We start from the raw sequence: 19990 nt of genomic DNA, 5'->3' as shown, positions 1-19990 counted from the left end.
TTCGCTTTAATATCTGTGCAGTTTGTTAATCCAAGTCTGGCCCTTACCATATATTTATAGATCTAATCACCGTCAATCCCTATGAAGTTATTATGACATAATGTTAGATGATTTTGATCATAGATTATTTTTTTGAGAAATATGAAGATTCTCTCTTTATTTTTTCACTCTTTACCCATTTTCTCTCTCTAAGAATACCTATGGATCCCTATCGAGCCATGTCTTCCTCTTTTAAGAACCTATGTTGACTCTGACAAGATGACTTGAAACTGTTTTGATATTTATGCTATATGTCAAACCCATGCCAGGCCTATCTAGTATCTTTGAAACTTACTATTGATGTACTAACTTTTTGTGGGCTGCTTTCTTCGTACTTTGGCTACGTCGATGTATCGTTCCATGCAACAAAGGTGACTACATTGACCCAAGGTTATTCTACATTGTAGCGTGGATTGGCCCTGATACAGCTAAGCCATAGGAGATATCTGTTGATCGATCTTGATCTTGATTCAATTCATGCTCCATGATTTCTTGATTGAGTCGCTTAAATTTGATTCTCAGCTAGGAGGTCCTGAATTGTTCTGATGTCCGAACAGTTTGTTGGACCGACTATTTAGTCAACAGTCCTCTTTTCTTATTATTTAATTCTACTTAATTCATTGAATAAGTATTAATTATATTTTTAATTTTTTTATAAGATTATCTGATTATTCTAATGAAGTTTAAAGATCTAAGGCGATCGAAGTTAGTGAATCTTATGCTCTTTATTTATTTTTAAATAAATATATTTTTTATGTAAAAATTGTTGTTGATGAAATCATATTTTTCATAAAATAAAGATCAGCATATGTGATATAAAAAAATATATTTTATTATATGATCATTGATTCCATGATTATATTTTATGAAAGTAGCATATTTATAAAGTATGAATTTTATTATTTTTTATTTATGTATATGTATGTTTTAAGAAAAAGATATAAGGATTTCAAAGGCTCTTAGATAGCTATGAACGAATCTGTTTAGGAAGGTCGATATTCGGAGCTAGCATCCACACAAAATATGATCCCGCCAATGGGTATAAAGTTGGCACACGAAATAAAAACTCTATCGATTAAGAAACATGCACTGTCACAGGTATAATAGTGACCTTAGTATGAATATCTGTAAGCAATATTTTCAAACATGATACGAATGCATGACAAGAATGATTTATAATTTATGTTTATGAAATATTCATGATTTATGCAAGCATGATTTGATTTATAACTTATTTTATTATATGCTCTATGAAATATTTATTTTTATAATATTTTTATTTTTTAAATATTACATTATCATAAAAAATTTATGCTTGATCCGATAAGAAAGTACAGGTTCTACTTACTGAGCTAGTATAGTTCACATCCTTTTATTTTTTTTTTTTTTATAAAAAAAAATATTATTACCGACGAAGGATTTAAGCTTGAGGATCTACATAGCAAGCTTGAAAATTTTATAGTAAAAGTTTAGTTTATTTTATAATCATGGACTTATAGTTATCTATTTATGAATGTTGATATTTGGGTTGGTACTTGCTTTTGAATTTAGATGCTCCAAACCAATATTGATTTAATTATTTGATGAATAATAAAATTAAATTTTTTATTATATTTTATTCATGAAGATTTTAGTTGATTATGATTGATTGGCTTCGTATTATCATGGCTGTATCCCTCAGTAGTATAGCCGTATTATGACCCAAATTTGGGGTGTGACAGATCCCGCATGAGGGTCGGGAATTGCCTTAAAATAATGCACCATATGCCTCCGTATAATTTCACTAATTTCCTATAAGATTTTAATTTATTTTAATATTTATTTGATAATATAATCCAGTTTTTAGTTTGATTGAATCATAATTAGCTGTCATGGAAAATAAATTTATATTATGTATTCCTGACAGATTTGACTTTGATTCCACGCCTAACCTATTCATTTATCGAGTTCCGGTTGAGTCTAGCCAAAGTCAAGTTTGTGTCAACTACTGGGCTAGTGGGCCGAATGATAGTCCATTTCCAATCTCTCACGAACAAATCCTCTGGCGCACAGTAAAGGATGTTGCATGAGGTGGACTTGCTATTTTGTTATATTTCCTCTAAAGCCATCTTAAAGAGGAAATCCAAAAGGCAAATGATGATGAGACTCCTACTACTAACAGAGTCTATCAATCCCATTAAAAAAATGAAAAAGAAAAAAATTGCAGATGTGATGAGAGTATGTCCATCCGCATCCTCTCTTCTTTCTTGTCAAGTCTCTCTCCATCCATCTTCTTCCTTGTAAGCTATCTCTTTCATTTGTGATGCCTTCTTTATCTTTCTCGAGTCTTTTTCTCCTCCAAATTTCTATTTATTCTAGGATCAAATAAGTTTATAATATATATGAAAAAGACAATGATTATGTATCATCGGATCCTATATTTATATATTACACAATATCTTGAAAACTAAGCATCAATTTAAAGATATGTGTTGGGATGTTGAATCAATATTTTATTAGGTGTATTTCATCTATCTATGTAATGTGTATTAGTAAATATCATTTTCTAAAAATTATATATTAATTTTATTCAGAGATATGTATTGAGATACTAAAGAACTATTTTGCTATATATGTATTGTCTAACCATGTAATATGTACTGATGAATATCATATTTAAGAAAACATGTATCAATTTATTTAGAAGATATATTAGGTTATTATTATGTGCATATTAAATAAGCTTACATATATTTTAAAAAATTGATGAGTATGTCCTTCTACGAAGTCTGAGAGTGAGGCTAATTTATAGAAGGGTGGGTAGTTAGCCGTGAGAAGCGAGCAGTGGTCCTTGGTTGGACCCCTTCTTAGATACAATCCACTAAAGTATTGATGAGGGGTCGACCTATGCCTGGGGGTGGGGGGGGTGGAGGATGGCGTATGTCGCTTGCTAGATCTAACTTTTCAAGAACAGCTTAACCTTCGAGTAGATGTGGTACCCATTCATCGGGTGCTGAAGAGAGTCTTCTGTTTGGTCACAAAGTACAATCACTTCGATGTTATCGGTCCTTTCCTTAACGCTTCTGATTTCTATGGCTCACATGCTGTTCTTACAGTGATTTAAAGGATTATCTTCAGTTTCTGAAGGCCCCCTCCTCGGAGTTTGTCAAAATAAATTTTAACGGTAGCGTCAGAGATAGCAAGGATGGTGCTGGCTATATCATCTAAGAATTGAATATCAGATTGCTGACGATGGGGTTTCACATTTTTTTGAGTTTTCCATTCTGAGAGTTGAGCTTCGCTCCATTTGGATGGACATTATCTGCATCTGACAAGAGCTATGAACAGAGAGAATCATCATTGAGAAAACTCTGCCATCATGATAGACTAGATTCGGGACGACATGATGCAGTTAGAGACCCACCTGCTCTTTCATGACATCCAGACCTGTCTTCGTCACTTTGTTATAGTATTACTCAGCATATCTTTCGGAAGGTGAACAACGTCACTAATTAGATCATCTCTTATATAGTTAAGCACATAATAATGGATTTGGTGTCATAATCGACTTGTCTGTGAGTCTTGTAGGATACTTTGTTTTTGGATCTTTTAGGATGTTCTCATGCTAGATTGATGTGAACACCTATTTGTATCAAAAAAAAAAAATCATGAATATATATGATCTGCCATATGCTATGTATCGATGAACCAAAAAATTATACATCAATTTACTTGAAAGTATGTATTAGGATGGCATATAACTTTTTTGCTCGATATATAGCATCTAAATTTGTACTATATATATTAATGAACACCTTATGCTGAAAATTATGTATGGAGTTATATAAAGATATATACTAGGACACTAGGTAATTATTTTGTGAGATATATATCATCTCATCCTATTGTATGTATCAATGAATATTATATTTTGAAATATATTTATTTATTTAAGATATATATTAGAATATTGGATGTACAACATGTGTTCAGAATGTCTTCACAAAGAAAAATATTTGCATCTTATCAAAAAAAAACGAAAAAAGAAAAATATATGCAGAAGGAGAAAATGTTCGTCAAACAAAAGCCTCGTAAAAAGGAAGAGAGAATGCGAACCGATGGCGTCTTTTTATATGCGTCTTTTTATGCATTAATAGAAGGAATTCTATCCGATTTAACTTTTGGAATTTTAAGAGATGGGTGCCAGATGAAACGTGGCCATCGGAGAATTCTTGTTCATTTCTTTGAAAGCCATTGCAACGCCCCAACGTTTTATTAGGACACGACCTTCCTCTCCCTCTGAATGCCCTCCGATGGATTACGACAGTAGTTGGGGGGAACCCCAGGCGGCGCCGCCCCCGGTGCACCACCACCTCTACTACGCACCGCCGCCGCCGCACCTCCACCACCCTGACGTGATCCAGCACCACCAGCAATCCCAGCCCTCATCCTCCACCGCAGCCTATTACTACCCCAACCCTAACCATTACCCCGCCCCCCGCCACGACGCTCCCCTCCCCTCCTCTGCCCGTGCCGGAGCCCTCCGACAGCCGGCGGTGGAACCCTACGCCCTTCGCCCTCACGCTAATCACGGGGGCTACGATGGACTCCATGCCGTGCCTTATTCGTACCCGGGGGCGGTCCCACCGGCGGCGGCTGCTGGGGTTGGTGCCCCATCGGCATATTACTACGGTGGTGGAGGCGAGGACCCGCATAGCCTTGCGGTGAAGGTGGCGGTTCGGCAGTATGGGGTCGATCCCCACAGCTACGGACCGGTGAGTCTTTCTATCCACTTCCCATTTTTGAAGAATATCAAAACTCTTTTCTTCTCTTGAGATTTTATTGTTTGTTACTAAGGGTATAATGCGTTTTCGGTTTAGTGTTTGCGGAACTTGTGATTCTTGTAGCGACTGCATGGAATGGGTTAGATTTAGTTACTGAATCACTTTATGGCCCATGTTGCATGAATCACCTTTAGATCATAGTTGGAGTTAAGACGAACACTAATTGCTTGTAGTTGGGACGAAATTGGAAAATTATATGTATATCAAATGTAAGTTGCGGGAAGAAAGATGTATTTGGTGCTTTCAGCGGGACAAATGTTAAAGTGATTGACAAAATCTTCTAGCTGTCGGACGATGAGATATGTTGGGTTTAGAAGATCCATGACAGGATCCCAAAGAGGACGAAAAATGCATATACAAGAGATTTGTGTTGCTTGGGGTTACTTATCATTTTTGCATTATAGATCATGATCATAATTCATAAATTGTAGAGTTGAGGAAGTATTAACATACTCGATTTATATTGTCGTCTTCCATTTAAAAATTAAGACATTGTAATATTGCTTGAAAAATAAATCATTCTATTAGGTGGTTGTAAATTGAAATTTTTTAACTCAGGGAAGACTCAATAACCGGTTGTCAGCTTCTTATAAATTGGAGGCTTTGCCAAATGGTCAAAGACTTGATGTTTCCTTAAGCATGCATCATGAGGAAGTAATGGACTTATTTATTCTAATTTACTATTATAGGCAGTTACCCTTTAGACATCATTCTCTACATCTTTAACATTTTGATATGTTGCTAATGTTGGATCTCTCATTTGTAAAGATCCTGAAAGACGGTCTAGTCTTGTAAAACAGTAGTCACCTGTTGTGAAACAAAAGCACCATCTTTTATAATTGACTTGAAAGTGTAAGAAACTCTGTGACTCTACTATTGTCTTGTAATCACTTCATCGCTTTCCAAAATTGCCTTTGCAGTGTTACTTGGACGCTTGACAAAGGTGTCAACTGTCCAATCTACAATAGTTGGGCATTGGAAACTTAAAAAAATTGGACAATGAGGACATGTGCATGTTACGGTGCCAATCTTAGAAGCAAGAAGCGTGTATTAGGTTAATATACTCAGTTTAGTAACTTTATAGAATATCAAATCCACACCTCCTTCCTAAGTGCTTTCTAACAAGGTCTACAATCTGGGTACAAAGTGCCTTACTGGTATATTACCGATATAGTATGATGCCGTCAGTATGGTATAGTTGTGTTCCATACCAAGGCAAATTTCAGACCCTTTTGTCTCCTTTTTATCATGGTTTTGGGTGGTATACATCAGGTACTGAGAAGAATCAGGCAGTTCCACTTGGTTCAAATTGGCTTAGATCAATATGGATCAGTTCCAATACCAAACTGGCAAACTGATCCAGTTCCACACTGGTTCAGTACGGCATGCCCAAAACCGAGCGAAGCAAGTAAGGTATCCATTTGCATGCACCTGCACATTTAATTGCTTCTACGCCCACTCTTCCTTGCATAACTAAGCTGCAATTATATACGGCTTTGTGTATAGTGAATAATTTATTGGGTCAAGTGCTTTTAACTTGATAGAATTGATGAGATTTTTGTCAAATGTTATGTTATACTCAAACAGTTCTAGGTATAAATGCCAAAAGTTGACACGTAACAGTGATGACATTATACTTTATCAATTTGTAGTGTCAAGGAGTTCATGAAACATTCAAATGTCCAGATATGTCAAAAACTGAAATTTTGAAGTGTTCAAGATCTCAGGTAACATTGGTGAATACACATAGCAGTATTTAAATTTTGAATGTAATTTCTCTATTGAACGATTGCATGGACCATGAATAATTTTATAGTGTGAACTGTGAAGCTATTTGAAAGTATCATTTATTATGACTCACTTCCCTCCTTTTTCATCATGTGCATTTCACATGAGGTTTCTGTCTTGGCAGAGACCTCAACTGAGATATCTGTTACCCCTGCTAATGTAAACTAATAAACATCATGACATATTGGCTGGTACAATTTTAATATTTCATTCGAATTTTTTAATGTTAATTTATAATTTTAAATGGTTTTTATTATGTATAACATTAATACCGTAAAATGGTTGTTCATGTTGGTGTTACTACATTGGCTGATAAATCAATATTTTGACTCCTATATATTGACTAAGATATCAGGTTATCTTGGTTCCTTCCATATCTTCCCGGCCTTCCATCTCGTCAAGACAAATCAAGAGTTGGTTCATTGAAATACTGGCCATCCAAGAGATGGCTGAGATATTAAGATTTAGCAACCTTAATTTTTTTTGTGCCACTTATTATACTAAAACTAATGCCAACATTCTATGTTGCAAGAAGAATTGTTAAATGTTTGTTCTTTTCTGCTATCTATCCTTTTGCATGAAGAAAAGGGAAAATAAGAAATGAACTGAAAAGATCTACCTTTGTACTGTATTCAAATGCATGCATCTGTCTTTTTTTAGCAAGAACCTCCTTAAAGTGAGCTAAGAGCCTTTTAGTGACTTTATTGTTGTGATGGTTGCCTTGCATGTTATGGCATCCTTGTTACTTTGCAAGTTCTAGGATCCATGATATTTTGCTGTTGTTTTTATCAAGATCATCTATAACAATTGTGCCTAAATGCCTTGTTGATCCACTTATTTTTTGGAAAGAAATTTGCAGTCCGAGTCCCTTAGATCCCTAAAAGCATTTCATTATCCCATAACCAGGTTGAGAACAGCCATCTAGTCTCCAAAATAGTCTAACACCTTATGGAGTGCTAAAAGGACCAAGTTGACATACTTGGACATTTTTTTTATGCACCATGAAGATGTCTTCATTTTCAGCAGCATAATGTAATGTGGGTGTTAGAGTGTTATTGTATTTATGGTATTAGATGTATTTATGATAGTAGCATATTAAGCTTATTTTATTTTTTACTTATATGCCTTATTTACACATGTTCATTTATGCTAAGTCATCTGTACATATCTCTATAAATATTAATACAGCCCTAGAGAGGAGGTGTGTGGCTTTTATTCATATTTTTCATGATATCAGAGACAAAAACCTAACTGGAGGGTAAGCCGCCGCCATAAGTGATCATCTCCGGTAGATTCTTTACCACCGATTACTCTCTTTCTTCTCCCTCTCTTTTCTTTCATATATCCATACCCATCTTCGATGGATCCACATACCCATCATCAAGCATTCTCTTTCCTTTCACATTATTTTTCTTGTTTTTACTACTTGCTACAGTACCACTACAGTACTGCTATAGTACCATTGCAATAGTATTGTTACAGTAAATCCTGCTACAGTACCAGTTGTCAATTACTTGGTGCGATTTTTATTCGATCATCTTACAACAAATTAATGATGGCTAACGTGTTTTCACTGCTTTCCGTCATCAACATCAAAACTTTGGTCCTGGTTGAACTCATCGACACCACCTATCTTATTTGGAAATGAGTGTTTTTGAATGTGCTTGAAAGTTTTGGAGTCTCCTCACATGTAGATGGCTCGGCAATTGTCCCTTCTCAAATAATTGAGGGAACTGACAACAAAATTTTGGCCAATCCGGCTTACTTTATCTTAAAGAAAGAAGATACAATTATATTGTTATGAATTAACGCGACGCTGTCTTTGAGCATTTTATAGATGGTGATATCTACTTCACCAAAGACGGCGCATGAGGCTTGGACGGCGATTGAGGCATATTTCTTAGATAAAACTGCATCAATTACATTCTCTCTCAAGTGGGAACTCGGAACATAAAGAAGGAAACAATGAGCATGACCGAGTATATGCAGAAGGTCAAGGCTATCGTAGACATTCTAGATGCAATTGGAGAAGGCGAGTCAAATCACAATCTTATGATGATTGTTCTTTTAGGGCTTTCAGAAGAATGTCGAGGATTTATGAGTGCATTGAACATTCACCGAACTAAGCCCACCTTCGATCAAGTGCATTCTCTCCTCATGCAAGAGGAGACTAAAGTATAGAGAAGTCATCATCTAGCAAACTCGTCATAGGATGTTGGTGCCTTTTATGCTAACTGAGGTTGAGAAAATCGAGGTGGTCATGGAGGTAGATCTCGTGGAGACCGCAAACTTTTTCATGGATAACCGTATGGTCGAGGATCTCCAGGAGCATATCCTTCACAAACTTTTTCATATAATTTCAATTTTTTTTAATTCTTTCCGCTGCCATAGATGCAAAATCAATCATCGACTTCATTACATCAGCCGACATCTTCATTATCACACACTAGGATGCAGTGCCAGATATGTTGCAAATTCAATCACACCACTCTCTCATGCAGACAGAGATTTAATCATGCCTTTGTCTCTGACAACCTTTCACAAACTTTTGCAGCCATGAACCTTCATGAATCCCTTGAGGAGGTCTGGTATCCTGACACTAGTGCTTCTAATCATATGATGTCAGATCCAGATATGCTTTTGAGTTCTAAGCCTTATAGTGGAAGAGATAAAATTTTTGTTGGTATGGGTCAACTGCTTTCTATTACAAAAATTGGTGAAATTAAATTGAATACTCTTATTCGATCTTTTGATTTAAAAATATTTTCGTTGTTCCATCTATAAACTGCAATTTGCTTTCTGTTCATCAGTTTTGTTGCAACAATAACTCCACATTCGAATTTGACTCAACTAATTTTTTTTGTTAAGGACAAGGAAATCGGGATGGAACTTCTATGATGCAGTAGTTCGGGAATATCATGTTACCCTTATTTTCAAAAGTTGCAAGCACAGAGAATAAGCCAAAATCTGCTTTGGTTGCTAGGACACGTAGCAGCAATTTTTGGCATAGGATGTTAAGTCATTCGAGTCAATTGATTTTGTCTAAGTTTATAAAAGAGAATAATATGTCCTTTGAATCTGAAATAAATTTGTCTCATTGCAATGCGTGTCATATAGGCAAATATGTGAACCTTTCCTTTAATGAATCTGAGTCTTTTTCGACTTTTCCTTTTCAGCTAATTCATTCTGATATATGGCAAGCACCTATTAATTCTATTTCTGGTTTTAAGGATGTTCTGTTTGTGGATAATTATTCTTACCATTCATGGATATATTTATTAAAATTCAAGCATGAGGTGTTTGACAAGTTTCTTGAATTTAAGGCTTTAGTTGAAAATATCTTTCAACAGAAAATTAAATCCTTCCAGTTTGATGGAGGAAAAAAGTATGATAATGAAAAATTCCTTAATTTATTTCATAAATGTGGTGAATTTACAAAATTTCTTGTCTACATACACCACAACAAAATAAGGCAGGTGAATGAGAACATAGACATATTGGTAATATTGTTAGAACTATGTTTTTTCAATCTTGCACATCCACTAGGTTTTGGGCTGATACAATTCAAACTGCTATTTTTCTCATTAATCCTACTCCCTCTATTACTGTTTTAAAGGACAAATTACTTTACCATGTGGCTATCCTTCTCGTGACTTGCAACTTTTGAAGATATTTGGATGCTTGTGTTATCCAAATCTACAGCAACATCGCCGATCATAAGCTCTCTCCTTGGTTTCTACCTTGTGTTTACTTGGGAAATCCATCTCAATGCTGCGACCCAATTTTTATCCTCTCTTTAATGCTTCAGATAGCATTTATAATCTCTCCAACAGGACCGTCTATGGCTACAGACACATGTCCAAGTCATCTCGAACTCTTTTCCTTGCCAAAACCTGTCTATGCTGGCTTAATTTTTACCAGATTACCTAAACTCATTCATTCATTGGCTTTCACACAGCTACCTGTGTACTCTTATATCTAGAATTATGCATGTTTTCCTTGTTAGTGTTCATCTGATCTATGATTTATGTTTACGCTCATTTTTGGTATATACTGAAAATAAATTGAATTCTAATCCTTTGAGACAGAAAGTATGTCTTTTGCTTAATCTGTTGGAAAGAAATAAACTTAGTACTCCACCAACCACTTACATTTTGTTTAATAGAAGCATCACATTGTTTTCAGAATTGATTCTATTTCTATGATTCCAAATACTTGCATTGATGTGATGTGTATAAGGACAATAGGAAGTGTTGCCTTGGTATTAACATAAAAGGTGTGGCCTAGTGCATGCGGTTCCCACCATTGTAGGGCCTATGGAGGGTCAAATGTACACAGCTTAACCCCTGCATGCGAAGAGGCTGTTTCTGTGCTTCCAACCTGGGACATCCAGGTTAGAATGAAGCAACTTTACAGTTGCCCCAAGGCTGACCCTCTATGTTGGTATTAATGTAGCATGGCAAAATGTGAAGTTTCTGTGCACATAGAAGATGAAAAACTAAAGGTCACTATGGTTGTCCTGAAAAGATTGTTTGAAAAAATTCTGGTATTAAGACAAGTGGATTTGCTCTTCCTCTGCATCTCTAACAATTGACTGGAGGCATTTAGTGGGTCGATGGTAAATCCCTTGATATTTTTATCAATGCTGACGTTATAATCAGCAGCCAAGGCATTTTACCTTCCAGTTTGCTGAGATATTGGTGTCTTTTCTGAGGACAGATTGAATATTTGAAAAGCAACAGGTGGATAGCTTTCCTTGATCTCTTCATAAGGAGGACTAGATGAAGATACTGAAATGTATGGCTGCTTCTCTGTATGTAATGATAGGCCTCATGCAATCCAGTAAATGTTCCTGCCCAAATCAGGCTTGTGTTGTTTTGTTTGAGTGTAGAATTGTTATCATGGAAGAAGTCCTACCCCTGGTGAAGACTAATTCCTTCAAAAGGGTTACTTTTTGTAATGCCGATACATATTATGTTGTATTCAGATGCCTATGAGTTGCTGTAAGCTCCAGTTCCGGGTACATCATTAGTATTATTGTTGTTATTGCTGTTCACTTATTGTTATCATTTGTGTGTATGATATGGTTAGGTGGAGAGGGGGAATGGGGTGGAGATTTGAATAGGCACTGACATGATATGTTGTGCACTTGTTTGGTTTGTGACTGTTTTTCATTTTTTTTTTTTTACACTGTGGAATTAACCTCCTATGACATTTTACCTTGCAGGTCCTAGCAAGGTTTTCCAATGGGTTGGAGCCAGCAGCTCCACCCCAGATAAGACCCCTGCACCTGCATGGTAGTGCATCACATCTAACCTCGAAAAAGGCAAAGAAGAAGGGCCGGAAGAAGGCCACCAAGGTTGTGCAATCAGCTTATTGTGAGGTCTGTAAGATAGAGTGTAACACGCCAGAAGTTCTGAAGACCCACAAACAAGGAAAAAAACACAAGAAAACGTTGCAGAAGCTTCAGGAGTCTATTACAGCAAATCCTGCTAAAGCTCCAGAAGCCACAGTGGAGAGGAAGGAAATCCCAGATGCTGAGAAAAGCAAAACTGTAGGTGAGAAAGCCAAAAAGAAGGGAGCTCCAGTAACGGCAGGGGAGCTGGAAGCCAAAAAAAGGAGAGTTTTAGAAGGTGGGGCAGCTGCCGAGGGTGTTAAGGTTTGCACCATTTGCAATGTTGTGGTCAACAGTCAGAAAGTGTTTGACTACCATATTGCAGGGCAGAAGCATATTGCCATGGTGAAAAAGCTGCAAGAAAAACATGTTGCAGCTGCATCAGATATTGTTAAGTAGTGACATGGATGGTTTAAACATTACCTTCGTGCTCTCTTTATATGTTGTTACAAAGATGAGAAACCAACAACCTGTATGTTTTTTGAGCTTAGATTTGTCCATCATTTCCTGGCATTGACTTTGTTCAGCTTTTCTCTACCTTATATTTCATCTTGCTCGGGTCGGTGCCTGGGTTAATGCCAGGAATCAAATCTCAGCTTCTGTTTCGTTTTATGTAAAATTAACTTTAATATCTCTTTTTCTATATTCCTGTTGGACCTAAATATGGATCTCTTCTAGATGGTTAATTTTGTAGATAGAGCATTGACTCTTTTTGTAGGATACTGATGTTACTAATTTCTGCTTATGTTTCATATCATGTTAGTCCTTTGCCATTCTTGCATGATAGGAAGGGGCTCAGTTGCTCCTGCCTAGAGATATCCAATACCCAAATTGAGAGAGTTGCTTTGTTTCATTCTTGATTATTTGAGATCAATGGAGTAGTTGTGATGTGTGTGACTCAAGTTTTCAATCACTTCTGGTGGCAGATTGGCTTTTTTTTCTTCTCCAGAGAAGTTCATGTGTTTAAATTCTTACATGCTAATTTAATTATGCATTTTTCTTTGTTACAATTTATAAAGAGAACACATGTATGGATTATATGAATTTAATTAGCATATGTTTTAAAAAAAATTGTCTTCTACCTTCATTTTCTTGCACTTATATCATGTCACAAAGGTCAAGATCCACGGCATCCTCAAGTCCCTCTTCAGCTTCAATGTACCTTTGATCCAGGAGGGGAGGGGGCATATACCTGCGGCCCAGGCGAAGCCACGGGGATCATCGTCAGATGGGAAGACGGCGGAAAGTGCTGGTGGTAAACGTGGGGTGGGGAAGAAGGCTTCCCCCTCGAGCAGCATGCGCCTGTCATCAAGGTTGATTGTTTTTTGTTCCTTAGATTTGTTTCGGTCATCAAAGGAGAGTTTTTTTTTTTCCTTAGACTTGGAAAGGTGGTGTTTTAATTTTGCTGATTCGTTTGATGTAATGTTACAATCCAAACCAACATGCTTCAAACCGCATTACGCTTGTATGAAAATAAATTATCATTTATGCAAGTAATAGGCAAGCAGTGCAAGTTGGTGAATGATTTTTCTGAGAGGACCGGTGCAGCAGGGTTAGAAAACGGCTTGTACGCTGCAATCCATCCTAGTACGTGGTTGGAGCAACTGCTTGTCGGGTCCTCCTCAATTCAACTCCTCGGTGTAATAGGAGTTGAACTTAATGGAATTGCTCATCATGCTGGAAACAATTTATGTATTGAAACTTGGATTTAGGATCTCAAACTATCAAATTAGCAAGGATTTATGAAGAGATTGAAGAGCCTTGTAAGGAGGGAGGGAGGGATGGAAAGAGAGAGAGAGAGAGAGAATGGCTACAGGATTCATATTGCTTTGCTTAAATGGGGGTGCAATCGAGTCGAGATGAGTTAAATAACTAGAAGCTCAAGTTTGATTTGACTTAAAATACTCGGTTTCGAAATTTGATTCAAGATCGATCGAGTGTTAATATCTCAAGTTCGAGTTTGGCTTAGTGAAAAATAGGTAAAATTCAAGATCGATTTAACTCGAATGTCAATTGAGTTATACTCGAGCTCGAAATCGAATCTTAGTTTATTAGTAATATATATATTAATATATATATATTATAAATAAAAATATTATTATTAAAAATATATATAAATTCGAGTAGGCTCGCAAGCTTTTGAGTCGAATATTTTGCTACTCGAACTCGATTCAAAAAAGTATTTGAGCTCGACTCGAACTTGATAATACTCGAATCGAGTCAAGCTCGAGTAATTTACAAGCGGCTTACTTATTTGCATCTTTACTTCAATCCATACCTTAAAACCTAATTTGATCTGCGTTGGGCTCATTTGAATCTAAGCATCATTGAAGTTTTAGCTAAATTAATAAGGTGGCTTAAAGTTTAGGTTAGGGTCAAGCTAACCTATCCACGTGGCATTACATTTACAGATACCAAAAAAAAAGGTTTCCTACTAAAATAAGGGTTACTAGGGAAAGCAGAATTTAAAAAATGAGTTTAAAGCATGTTTTAAGCAATGCTTAATTTGCATTTTCAAAATACCAATTCAGTTCTTATCATTTGAAAAAAAAAATCAGTTTCTCTGAATGGGGGCCAAAAAAAAATTTTTCTCTCTCTTTTGCAGGCACCTTGGTAACACTACCGGTAGAAATTAGAAAGGATAAATTTTATTTGGATTTTTTCCACATGAATATCTTGCATGCAGAACCCTTGCGCAAGTTTCTTTCTTTAATTAAAAATCTTGTAAGTCTTTGTTTTTGAATAAAAAGTAACCTACTATCTATTAATATTTGTAATACAAAATAGACTGCATTTCAAAAAAAATACATTCTAAGCCCCATAAAACAAAAGAATTTTTTTTTGCCCCTCTTTGTGGGCAATGAGCAGAGAGATTTTAGTATTCTATTAATGTATTTAATACATATTCTTATTTCCTATACTAAATTTATAAATAACTTTTATAATTTTACATAGATACCATCCATTTCTTTAATTATACAATTTTTATCAATCATTTTCAGCTCTCATATATACAATAAATTAAAATTGAGATCAAGACTTCCTCAGCGCAATAAGTGTCAGCTATCCATGGGGGGACAAATGGCGCGTATCCAGCATGTAAGAAAAAATGATGTTTCGTCCAAAAAAAAGAGAGCAGCTTAGATTGGATGGGTCAGAGATGCTCTCAGTGGTGGAGCAAACCAGCTCTGCTCTAGCTCTCCTCTTCCATGCCATTCCTTATCATGAGAGAGGTGCATGAAAAAAAAAGAATGAGAGGAATGGGATAGAGCTCTTTGTATGGTGGCTCTCTTCTCCCATGCCATTTCTTGTCACGAGAGAGGCATACGCAAAAAAAAAAAAAAAAAAAGAGTGAAAAATGGGGTGGATGAAAAGAAATCTCAGAGACAAAATTTTTAGAAAAAAAAATTAAAAAAAATTGATGCCAAAGCATAGATTATCTTATTGATTTCTTTCCGTGCTTTAGTTTATATGTACGTGGGATGGTTCAAAGCATCATTCAAACATCAAGAATGGCTTAATAGAAAAGATGAGGTGGGGAGTGTTTTTTTTTTGTGGGTCTGTTTTTGATTGCTGCTTCTTTTATTTTTCATTAGATTTATTGAGGATTAGAAAGATCGAAGAGGATGGCAGCAGACAAGAAAAATCGAGTAAAGGAAGCTAGGGAAGATGAGCTTAGGGCCTTTATTTATTTTTGGGATTTGCTTTTACCAAATGTTTGTAATTTTCATTCCCTCATCAATTAAATTTTTCTTTCACCGCGATATCAGAAATGGTATGCTGTTTCTTATTAGGTATGCAGGGGGGTTGTTGCCTATGTTTTCATAGTCTTTCACTCTTTTATTTACAAACATCATGTGAGGAAAGAGAGGGACAAAGGGTTGCTTCCATGCTATGGTAGCTTTCCTTAATGTCCATATAAAAGAAAAAAAATGCTATGGTTGTTGCTTAGATTCAGCAGCCTTCCAGTGAACAGAAAAAAGAAGGAACAGAGGTTTGCTATGAAGCTTTTCAATGAACAGAAAGAAAAATATGTATAGGTTTTGATGGATCGAGTTAGGGTTTGGTGAACAAAAAGAAGTGGATGGATTAAGAGGAGAAAAGAAGATATGGGTTAATGGGTTAGGGATGGATCACGATTGGATCCATACAAATCAGTTAACAAGCGAGCCAAACGGATCGTAGGTCATTCGGCTAACAGGTTAGTGGATTCGATTATGGTTAGGGTTACGATAGAAGACCTGATTAGGGTTAGCTATCTGGCTAGGATTAGGATTAGGCTAAAGGGTTGGTTAGGGTTAGGGTTAGGGTTAGGGTTTGCTGAGGGTTAGGGTTAGAGTTAGGGGTAAGATTAGGGTTGGGGCTCGAGTTACGATTAGGGTTAGGGTAGGGATGCAGAGAAGGTTGGATTGGAGAAGAGAACCCCACCCCCTCGAAAAAAAATGAAAATAAATAATTAAAAAAAGGAAGGGAGGAATACGGTTTGGATCAGAACAAAGAGAAAAAAATAGAAAAGAAAAAATAATAAGTGCAGGATTAAGATTAGGGTAGGCTTGTAAAGAAAGTTGGATCGGAGAAAAGAATAGAAAAAATTAAAATAGACGGTGCGGAAGATGAAAAGAGAAATAGGGTTTGGATTTGGAATGAAGAGGAAAAAAATAGAAAAAAAATAATAAGCAATAGAATTCGACGGTGGATAGAAATAATACATCTTAGAAGGGGTTGGGTTTGGGATGAGGCTTGGGTTAGGGTTAGGGTTGGGATTAGGGTTAGGGTAGGGATACAAAGAAGGTTGGATTGGGAAGAGAAAACCTTAAAAAAAAATAGAAATAAATGATCAAAAAAAGGAAGGGAAGAATATGGTTTGAATTGGAACAAAGAGAAAAAAATAGAAAAGAAAAAATAGCAAGTGCAAGATTAGGGTTAGGGCAGGGTCGCAGGGAAAGTTGGATCAGAGAAGAGAACAAAAAAAAATGAAATAGATGGTGGAGAAAACAAAGAGAGGAATATGGTTTGGATTTGAAATGAAGAGGAAAAAAATAGAAAAGAAAAAATAATAAGTAATAGAATCCGAAGATAGTTAGAAATAATAGATCTTGAAAATGAGATTTACTTTGATTTGCCTGGAGATGAGAATATTGGTATAGGTCAAAAAATGGTGCAGAGTGCTTTCACCGCCCGTCGTAAGGTCGGCTTCGGGGATACTATCCTCTACCGTATTATCTCTGAAGACAAAAGATAGAAAGAAAAAAGAAACCCAAAATCGATATCGGGATCAAAAAAATGCAAGACTACCTGCATCTCTCTCTCTTTTATCCTCTCCGGCTATGGAATAGCCACTGGTAAAAAAAATTCGGTGAAGAAAGGCCAATAGCAGTGATCGGACGAAAGCGGAGGAGTAGAAGAGGGTTTGGAAGCGGCGACAGTGGTGGATAGGTAAGAAAGGGTTAGGGTTAAAAGAAAAAAAATAGACACATAACAGTTCTATAAGTTCCTGATGCATAGAAAGAAAAAAAACTAAATATATGAGGGCATCCTTATAAAAATTATATAGAAAAATTATTTTTAAATTAATAGGGTGCATAAAAATTTTATGAGGGTATAGTACAAAAATTTTTTAGGTGTCTCTATGCAGATGGTCCTATAATTTTTCTATAAGTGACAAAATATATTTCTGATTTTTTTCTCTTGAATATTTTTTATTCAATTTTTTAAAAAAAGAATGTATATAATTTGATTTCTTGCATTTCTATAACTAAATCGGCATGGCTCTTTTCTTCTATTTAAATAAATTTTTTCTCTTTTTTTAAATTTTTATTGTTTAATTTCTCGCATGAGGCATAAAAATTTTATTTATTTTATTTAATATTTTTTCTAATGAACATAAATTTGTAATAAAAATTATGGATCAATCATTTCTTAACCTTCTCTTTTATGAAGATTTTTTTATAAAAAATATTTTTTCAATTAACTAACCGTGATGCTTATGAAGTAAAGAAACTATAGCTCTTCTATTTATTATTTAATCTTCTATTGTTCTAACTATATATTCTGATTAAGAAATATCAATTAAAAGGATATTTTTTAATTCTTTGATGAATATTTATGATTTATGAATATTTTTATAATTCAAACACACAATCACTATTTTATGTAATGTTCTTAACAAATGTTCTAAAGGCACCAAAGATTGAGGATTTTTTGATTCTGCTTTCTATTTATTAAGACCCGCAACGTAGCGCGGGTTCCATGCTAGTTTTTCATAATATTTTATCATACTATTTTTTGAACCCTATAACTCTGAGTAGCATTACCACTTGCCATAATATTATTGTTGTTATTTTCATAACTTTAGAAATTATAATTTATAATTTTTCATGATCATATCGTAGCTTGTCTTGGATTTTTCGGATATGGCATAGGTTATCAGTGATAGATCCAATTGCTAAAACTTTATACCCTATACGATTTAACTTTTTTCAACCCAAAAATGAAGTCCCAGGCCAAATTAGCGATTAGGGAGATCCTAGAGATTCGAAAGTAGACTGAGATATTGTCTTACCTCATAGTTTCGATCACGAGCCGTCGACTCCAATGGGTTGAGTGTAGACCTTTAGAGCAATAGGTCTAGGAGCATCTTCAAGATTGGTAGGCAAGTGCCCTATCCTTCATGGGCAGGATGATGATGGTGCGATTGGTACTGAGCTCTGTTACAATATACCTCTTGGTGAACACAATTGTATCAGTTGCTTGTATTAGAGGGATGGAGTAGCAATTTTGTAACTTTTTATGGGGTTTGACTGTGATAATCATGGTGTTCATCTTCTCTCCCAGGATGTAGTGTGCCAGCTCATGCGAGATGGTGATATGGGGATCCACTCCTTAGTGACGAGACAGGAGGTTTTGATCGTGAGGCATGCTGCCAAATTTTTGCTCCAGTCTGACTATTTGTGGAGTAGAATGATGAGGGCCCGCTATGGCGGCTGGAGCCTCGGGACCCCCATCCCTGCTTTCCGAAGATGCTCTTTCATACGAAGGAAGATTTGTGCCCATGGACCTGGTGTCATGGACCAGATCAGATGCTTGATTGGAGACGGACGATCAGTGGAGGTGACCTAGGATGCCTGAATTTCAGACATTTCTCTTTACCGCTGGCCGACCCTCATCAGCACTGAGGTGGACGGCCACATGAGGATCTTTGGCCTCATCACTGCTGATGTTCCAACCGGAGATGAGAGGAGATTACTAGGCTCTTTGGGAGCCCACATACGGAGCGGATCCTTGCCATCTCCGTTCCAGTGCACCCCACTCAGGATGCGAGGGTTTGGAGGTACTCCTGCTGCTTTAGAGTCTTCTTGAGAGACCTTTCTCAACTGTATGCACCGGCACCTACTAGGAGGATCGACACTACTTGGATTTGGCAAGTTGCTGCCTACCTCAAGGTGAGGATCTTTCTCTGGAAGCTGGCCTGGATCTGACTTCCTACTCGACCTTTTCTCAGGGATAGGGGCATGGAGATTCCGACTTCTTGTCCTATTTGTGGGATGGAGGATGATTCCATAGAGTATGTTGTGTTGCGCTGCGTAAGAACAAGGGTTATTTGGCAATAGGCGGGCGGTTCTCCTTGGGAGACGAGCACTGGTCCCTGGTTGGATTCTTTCCTTGCCTTGATTCGTTAGAGCATGAGTGATGGGTTGATCACTGTTGCTGGACCACTGGCTTACACTACTTACTAGATCTGGTTGTCTAGGAATAGCTTCATCTTTGATGGTGATGTGACTCTGGCTTGTCGAGTTTTGGACATAGCTGTTAGTCTTGCTCAAGAATATTGTCGGTCTGACACTGCTACTCGATCCTTAACATCCCCGATCTCTGGAGCTCTTTGGCTGCTCTGATAGCATCCTGTAGGGTTCTTTCTATCTCTTGGGAGCCCCCACCTCCGGAA

The 19990-nt window shown here is 36.5% G+C and overlaps 1 protein-coding gene across 3 annotated transcripts; it reads left to right on the top strand.

Moving 5' to 3' along the window:
• The first annotated feature begins 4117 nt into the window (after positions 1-4117).
• LOC105055987 (uncharacterized) lies at positions 4118-12707 on the top strand. 3 transcript variants are annotated; one of them, XM_073247745.1, is made up of 3 exons: positions 4118-4793; positions 6135-6275; positions 11878-12707. In XM_073247745.1, the coding sequence occupies exons 1-3, from the start codon at positions 4332-4334 to the stop codon at positions 12442-12444; spliced, it is 1170 nt and encodes a 389-aa protein (XP_073103846.1). In that variant the 5' UTR covers positions 4118-4331; the 3' UTR covers positions 12445-12707. The 3 variants fall into 3 exon arrangements, with proteins under 3 accessions (XP_073103846.1, XP_010936338.1, XP_010936339.1); XM_010938036.4 differs by lacking the exon at positions 6135-6275 and adding an exon at positions 6515-6589 and having other exon boundaries at positions 4122-4793; XM_010938037.4 differs by lacking the exon at positions 6135-6275 and having other exon boundaries at positions 4127-4793.
• The last annotated feature ends 7283 nt before the right edge of the window (positions 12708-19990 follow it).

This window comes from Elaeis guineensis, chromosome 13, assembly GCF_000442705.2.
Source record: "Elaeis guineensis isolate ETL-2024a chromosome 13, EG11, whole genome shotgun sequence".
Lineage (NCBI taxonomy): Eukaryota > Viridiplantae > Streptophyta > Magnoliopsida > Arecales > Arecaceae > Elaeis > Elaeis guineensis.
This window is presented reverse-complemented; position numbering and strand designations above follow the sequence as displayed.